The sequence below is a fragment of the Pseudochaenichthys georgianus genome, chromosome 9, assembly GCF_902827115.2.
Source record: "Pseudochaenichthys georgianus chromosome 9, fPseGeo1.2, whole genome shotgun sequence".
Lineage (NCBI taxonomy): Eukaryota > Metazoa > Chordata > Actinopteri > Perciformes > Channichthyidae > Pseudochaenichthys > Pseudochaenichthys georgianus.
Genome location: NC_047511.1, coordinates 19,641,490 through 19,648,899, shown reverse-complemented (window position 1 = coordinate 19,648,899; position 7,410 = coordinate 19,641,490). Strand labels below are relative to the sequence as shown.

Here is a 7,410-nt window from a genome sequence, read left to right as displayed (position 1 = left end):
AGGGACTGACGCACACAAAGGAAAGTCAAAGCAAGAACAAATTGCATAGAACTGTACATTTTCCACACCACCCACAATGCCACCACACACACACTCAGGCCCTCTCAGCCCATTGTTGTGTTGACAGGCATATAGAATGCTATCTGTCTCTCTGTGAGTCCTGAAACGTTTAACATTTAGCACAGCCTGGGTGACTGACGTATTACACCGCACACACACACACACACACACACACACCACACACACACACACACACACACACACACACACACAGGGATGTACAAATCAAGTAGCAGCTTGGAGCATCACATGTGCACATAGCGGTGGATGCACACACACACACACACACACACACACACACACACACAAGTACACACACACACAACACACACACACACACACACACACAATGACACACACACACACACACACACACACACACACACACACACACACACACACACACACACACACACACAACACACACACACACCACACACACACACACACACACACAACACACACACACACACACACACACACACACACCACACACACACACACACACACACACACACACACACACACACACACACACACACACACACACACACACACACACACACACACACACACACACACACACACACACACACACACACACACACACACACACACACACACACACAAACACACACACACACACACACACACACACACACACAATTACATACAGTTCGAGGGATTGGGCACGCAAGCTGTGACTAAAATGTCACTTCGGAGAAAATAGTGGATGACTTATTAATCGACATCTATATATATTTGTCTTTAGGGTATTTATGCATCACTTTTCTTTTGAGCTGAGGCGCAGGAAAAGAAGGGTAAACGTCCAGCAAAATCCCGAGCTCAAAACTAGTAGGATGAAAAGATGAAAAAGGGCAGAAGAAAATGTAAGATGAAAGGGAAGGACTCAACTTGGCATTCTCTTTTTTGGTTTTCTACCATGGAAAGTAGATGTTTTTTTGTGTAAATACTTAAGAGCAGCAGGTCCTGCCCCATCACTTTCCTCCTTGTCGCCAAGGGCAACAGCAGGCTCCAACTCTATTGGCTGCCAACCGACCTAACCTTGACCCGCGATGTCAACACATTCACTCTCTGTGTGTGTGTGTGTGTGTGTGTGTGTGTGTGTGTGTGTGTGTGTGTGTGTGTGTGTGTGTGTGTGTGTGTGTGTGTGTGTGTGTGTGTGTGTGTGTGTGTGTGTGTGTGTGTGTGTGTGTGTGTGTGTGTGTGTGTGTGTGTGTGTGTGTGTGTGTGTGTGTTCTTAGGATTTATCACAGCATATGGGACTGACTGGTGGTCACGGTGACATATGTGATAGACCCCTTTGCCGATTTCACCCTGTGTGTGTGTGTGTGTGTGTTATCCTTTCAGCAGGGATGTCAGACCCCCTCTGCTTCTCATTGGGGAATGTTAACACTTTCCTTCCTGGATTTCCTCCATCCTAATATACCTCCTTCTGACTGCCCATATGTCAGCCCTCTGCTCCTTTTTGCTTCTCCTCTTCCCTGCTGCTCCCTCGTCTTCTCTCCTCTTCTTTCTCTCCTCTTCTTCCTCTCCTCTTCTTTCTCTCCTCTTCTTCCACTCCTCTTCTCCTTTCTTCTCGCCTCTTCTCAACTCTACTTTCCCTTTCTCGTCTCTTTTGTTCTTACTATTAAAAGTAAAAAGCCTTAGTTGAGTTTCTGTGTATGCTACTGTATACATGAATGTCTGCACAAGTATTGAACTAGTGGCGGTGAAGTCCTGCTGTGACTTTTATTATGTGCATTCCTTTTATAAATCATGTTTGAGTACATGAAGGCATGTGTAGGTTAGCTGGTTGTTTTTTCTGTCTCAGTCGGGGGCTTTGTCTGACCCCAAACTGCGCCAGAGGTTGCTCAAAGTACCCTCACTACACAATGAAAGCACATGCGCACAAATATGAACACACAATCTGTGGAGTTCAAACTTTGTTTTTTTCTCACTGTTCAGAACAGAGTGGTGTTTGAAACATCAGATCAGTGGGACAAGTGTGTATACACACAATTCACGTACACACAGTCGCTGATGATGGAAGGCAGCTTGGCCACAAAATGATGCTTTACCACAGGGGTGGGGAACCTCAGGCCTCCGACCATTTGGTATGACCCTCGAGGTAATTTATAAACACACGCAAAAAAGAAAAAAATTAAAGAAATCTAGACCGCAAAAGAATTAAACAAGCGAGTGCCTGTTTTTCCTGACCAAGGTCAGGCTCCTTGAACACAACACGAGCCTAACGTGTCATCACGTGGTATATGTCTCGTCTGACAGGGGTGCAGTTCTGACTGAGAGCACCAGAACGCCGCTCCGGGACTTCCACAAATGTCAGTACCCATAAGGAGCCGTACACATGCTGCAGTTTCTGCGTGTCTGTGTCTTTAGTTGAAAGCCCAGTGGCGATCTGTTCATCTGTCATTCTGATCATACAGTCAATAACTTTGTTGTTATTAGCATCTGGTTAGCTAGCTATGCTAACGAATATAAGAAGCTTTTTCTACAACCAGTGAGGTAAAGGCACATCTTTATATGATAATTATAGTTATAAAAAAATAAGAGAATAAAGTAAACAGGTATAAAATACTATATGACAGTAAAAAAAATGTTGTTATTAATAAACAAGAATACATTTTGAAAGGGGAGTGATTTGTAAAATATCCATAAAGAAAAATAAATCTGCTTACAGTTCTGTTTCATATGAGTGTTGAGAGAGGTATCCATCGATCTCTTAATGTTGCTCTCAAAGTGCACCAGATTGATGCTTTTAACTTCGACATTTAAAATGTATGTGCATGCATGCACGAGTCATGGTAAGATATCTGGATTAAGAGGTTGCTTTTTCTTTGCACAGCATGAAAGAAAGGCCAAATGAATGGACTGTGATTTTAGCAGAGGTCAATAATTTGTACGGCCCTCGGAGGATGTTGAACAAATTGAAATGGCCCTTGAGAGGAAAAAGGTTCCCCACCCATGCTTTACCACATTGGTATACAAATCTGTTTCCGTTTGAGACTGATTTCTTGAAATATATATAATATCAGCTTTATTCAATTTAAAGCTAAATTAATTGATTGTATTGCCACTAAGGTGAAGAACTGCCACACATGTTTTCACATTATTAGTACGTATGTGATTATTAACTTCCAAGTTTGTCGATGAATCATAGATATTCTTTCTAATTTGTATAATGTGACCTTGCTTTGCTCCAGCTTTTATGGTACATTTTTAGTATTTTGTATATATTTAGAGTTTTGGAACAAACATGCAATTTGAGGTTGAATGTGCATTAAATGCAGGTTTGCATATTCATTTATTTATACATTTATTTATTTATTAATCCTGGTCATCTACATGACAATCCGAAGCTGTCAATCCGAAGCTGTCATGCGACAGTTACGCCCTTGCTGGGCGTAACTGTCAGACCTTTTAATCTGTGTTTTAATCATATGTCTGTTTTTAAAGCACTCGCTGGAGCAGTAACTATACATCTCGTTGTATTCTGTACAATGACAATAAAAGCTTTTGAATTTGAATATACATACTGTTTACTTTAATAAATCTTTATGGATAATATGTCATCAAAGGTCCAGTTAACATGATGCAAGTGTATCATTCATGATGATGTCTTGTTATAATTCCAAAATGATGATTAGCTCTGTATTGGTCTTCTTCACCTACTGAGAAGAATACCTGGTTATTTAGGGATAGGGTTCAGTTGCTGGGCATTGTAGTATTATCCGACTGGAACCCTTTTCAAAACAGCCTCTCCTGGAAAAGTTGTTAATGATGGCGGTGTAATACACTACAACCACTTTAAAACAAGACACTTTTTTAAAGGTGCAGATGTTCCCTTTCATTTCAAACCATCATGCCACTAAATCTCTCCCTCTTTGTCTGCTTTTCTCCTCCTGCGCAGGCGGCACAGACATAGTGTCATGTTTCATGGGTCAGAACCCAACAGTTCCAGTGTACCGTGGCGAGATCCAGACCAGAAACCTTGGCATTGCTGTGGAAGCCTGGAGCCCTGATGGTAAGGTGTGTGTGTGTGTGTGTGTGTGTGTGTGTGTGTGTGTGTGTGTGTGTGTGTGTGTGTGTGTGTGTGTGTGTGTGTGTGTGTGTGTGTGTGTGTGTGTGTGTGTGTGTGTGTGTGTGTGTGTGTGTGTGTGTGTGTGTGTGTGTGTGTGTGTGTGTGTGTGTGTGTGTGTGTGTGTGTGTGTGTGTGTGTGTGTGTGTGTGTGTGTGTGTGTGTGTGTGTGTGTGTGTGTGTGTGTGTGTGTGTGTGTGTGTGTGTGTGTGTGTGTGTGTGTGTGTGTGTGTGTGTGTGGCTGTGTGGCTGTGTGTGGCTGTGTGTGGCTGTGGCTGAAATTGCTCAGAAATGTAAAGCCATTGATTTTCTCTCTATTCAACCAAAAGTGTATCAAGAGGATTTTTGAATCTATATTTGCAACAGTCTAGGGATCACATTGAGTTGTTGTAAAGTGGCTTTGCATCCTAGAAGGAATTAAAAAGAATATTAATGATAAAATGTAATCAGAAGCCATTAATAAAACTGCTGGGATGCCCTTGAGCAAACTTCCCATCTGCTTCTGGAACTGCTTTGAAGCTAACAGAATCAGACTGCAGTTATACTTGGTTGCATCCATATGTCGATGTACTATGAAATGGCATGAATTTGAAGCTATGCTGAAGTAAGTAATTAGTGAACCCTCCCTGTGTATATATAGGTTAAAACTTTAAAGAAATACTTATTTTTTCATTATGGCCCAATGCGAAAAAGGAGAGATTTTCATCTTGAAAGGCCTTTATGTTTTTCTCATTGATTTTGCTCCCGCTGCAGGCTGTACTGGCACGTCTCCACCACCTCAAAGGAGGGTGGATAGAGGGATAATTTAAAGGCAGTTTTGTAGGAAGAGTTTGGGATTATTTGAGTGGGCCTGTAAGCCTATAACACCATCCTGAGGGAGGAGCTGTGGTCTGTGTGATCACTTTCTCTGAGTGGGGGATACATTACCAGCTGTTTCCTTTTCTTTGATCCGAGAATGATTTATGTGTGTGTTCATAAGTGTGTGTCCAAGTGTAGGTATGTGTATCTGTAAGCCTCTAACTTTATTGTTTCTTCTTGTGAAATCTGTGTGTGTGTGTGTGGACAGGTAAGCCCGTGTGGGGGGAGAGTGGGGAGCTCGTCTGCTTGAAACCGATCCCCTGCCAGCCAACACACTTCTGGAATGACGAGAACAGGAGCAAATACCACAAAGCGTACTTTTCTACATATCCTGGTTAGTACAGAAACATCTTAATACAAAGGAAATGACAGTATTATACATAGAACCCAGAGATGGAAACACTCATAGGATATAATGCATTAAACATTTAGTTTAATGTGTTTTTAATATCACCACTTTCTTTTTCCCTAGGGGTGTGGGCCCATGGAGACTACTGTAAAATCAACCCAAAGACAGGAGGCATTGTCATGCTGGGCAGAAGGTCAGCCATTAACCGTTTTACTCTGGGGAGAGCTACCAAACATTATTTATTTCTAGTCTTTTAGATGTTTAACTTGTTTTTTCTGTAGTGACGGTACATTAAACCCCAACGGAGTCCGATTTGGCAGCTCAGAAATCTACAACATTGGTGAGTCTTTAACAATATACAGTAGATGTAGGTGCAGGATATGGGTGTAAGAAAGGATGATATGATGAAAGGACACTGTGTTTTTGTGTTGGTAAAACAAATATTTTTCCCTCCCATCATCCCATTTTTTGAAGTATGTTCATCATTTGTTTGAGGGCAACATTTATTCATGCTGTGCTTAGTTTGGAAGTTGTTGCTGTTTGTTCTTGCCTCTGTCAAACTCACTTTTCTCCCTCACTCTCTTTACCTCTTACCTCCTCTCCTCGTCTCTCATCTTCTTCTCCTCGTCCTCTACTCTGCCCTTCCCTCTCCTCTCTGCAGTGGAGGTGTTCGAGGAGGTGACAGACAGTCTTTGCGTTCCTCAGTACAATAACGACGGAGAAGAGCGAGTTATTTTGTTCTTAAAGATGGCATCTGGTAAGCCCTTCTGCCCGGAGTTGGTGGGGAAGATTAAAGGAGCCATTAGAAAAGCTCTGTCTGCCCGACACGTCCCCGCTCTGATGCTGGAGACCAGAGACATTCCTGTAAGAGAAACATGAATATCACATCAGATACCAGAGAACCTGTCCAATTATCCTGTCACAACTGTAAAAGTCAGTTCCAGCTTGAATGACAGCCATTTTTTCTCTTCATCCCTCTGCAGTACACCATCAGCGGGAAGAAGGTGGAGGTGGCCGTGAAACAGGTGATCGCTGGCCGGGAGGTGGCGCAAAGAGGAGCTTTCTCCAACCCAGATTCACTGGATCTCTTCAAGAACCTTCCTGAACTGCAGAACTTTTAGAGATGAGGCTTCACTGAGCTGGAGAGCAGAAAATAAAACCACCTGACATTAGCTTTTAATTTAACTTAATTCATATTTACAGATGCAGGGAGATATGCAAGTGTTTGGAAAGGAAGCCACCTTGATCTTTGTACAGGGAATAACAAAAAGATTACATATGTATGTCGGAAAATGTAAACTTGATACAAATATGTAAATAAATCTGTGGTATCAGAAAGAAGAGTCGTACTGCTCCATTGGCTAGATTTCAATCAAGTGATTCAGCAGCTGCTCTTAGTCTACCATGCTGTGCAGGAGAATGTTGGATGCCTAATGTAATATGATGTGCACAGCAGGAAATGTGTGTTGTGAAAGTGAGCGAAGGTTAACACCATAAAAGCCTCTTATTGTTATTTAATTGTTGTTCATAACAAAAGAGAAATGTGTTCCCTGCTTCAGAATAGCCTGCTTTTGCTTTTTACATTGCAAAGCTAAGTGATGTATTTGTTTGTTTGTTTGTTTGGCATGTATTCGAAATTCAATTGTAAGATTCTGTTGTTTAACTGCCTAGGGATACAAACAAAAATGAAATATCCCCAACCTTTTGTAAAGTGTTTATTCAATAATTAATAGAAAATACAAACAACAATAATAAATCATAATAACTGAATCATATATTGAAGGTGACTACCCTGGTTGAATTATTAAAATGGTCCTAATCCCGTAAGGCAATGCCTGAAGGCTAGTTAATTATATTAAAGTTGAGCTGCAGTGTTAAAGGTCACTTGTATCACTACTCAGCATTATCAGTGAACAATACAAAATATCACTGGTTCCATTTCCTGTTGGAAAAAAACTTGGCGAGATAAATATTCCTGTCAATGTGTGATTAATGGTGTCACACTATTACACTATTTGGATGGGGGCATAAAAAGTACCAATGG

At 41.6% G+C, this 7,410-nt stretch overlaps 1 protein-coding gene across 2 annotated transcripts in view; it reads left to right on the top strand.

Moving 5' to 3' along the window:
* The window catches only part of aacs (acetoacetyl-CoA synthetase), a 74,721-nt gene extending 67,655 nt beyond the window's left edge, over positions 1 to 7,066 (top strand). The window contains exons 14-18 of one of the 2 annotated variants that reach the window (XM_034091597.2): positions 5,226 to 5,351; positions 5,490 to 5,559; positions 5,648 to 5,706; positions 6,028 to 6,230; positions 6,350 to 7,066. In XM_034091597.2, the coding sequence (XP_033947488.1) occupies positions 5,226 to 5,351; positions 5,490 to 5,559; positions 5,648 to 5,706; positions 6,028 to 6,230; positions 6,350 to 6,487 (596 nt within the window). In that variant the 3' untranslated portion in view covers positions 6,488 to 7,066. The remainder of the gene's footprint in view (positions 1 to 5,225; positions 5,352 to 5,489; positions 5,560 to 5,647; positions 5,707 to 6,027; positions 6,231 to 6,349) is intronic. The other variant, XM_034091598.2, reaches the window with a different exon arrangement.
* The last annotated feature ends 344 nt before the right edge of the window (positions 7,067 to 7,410 follow it).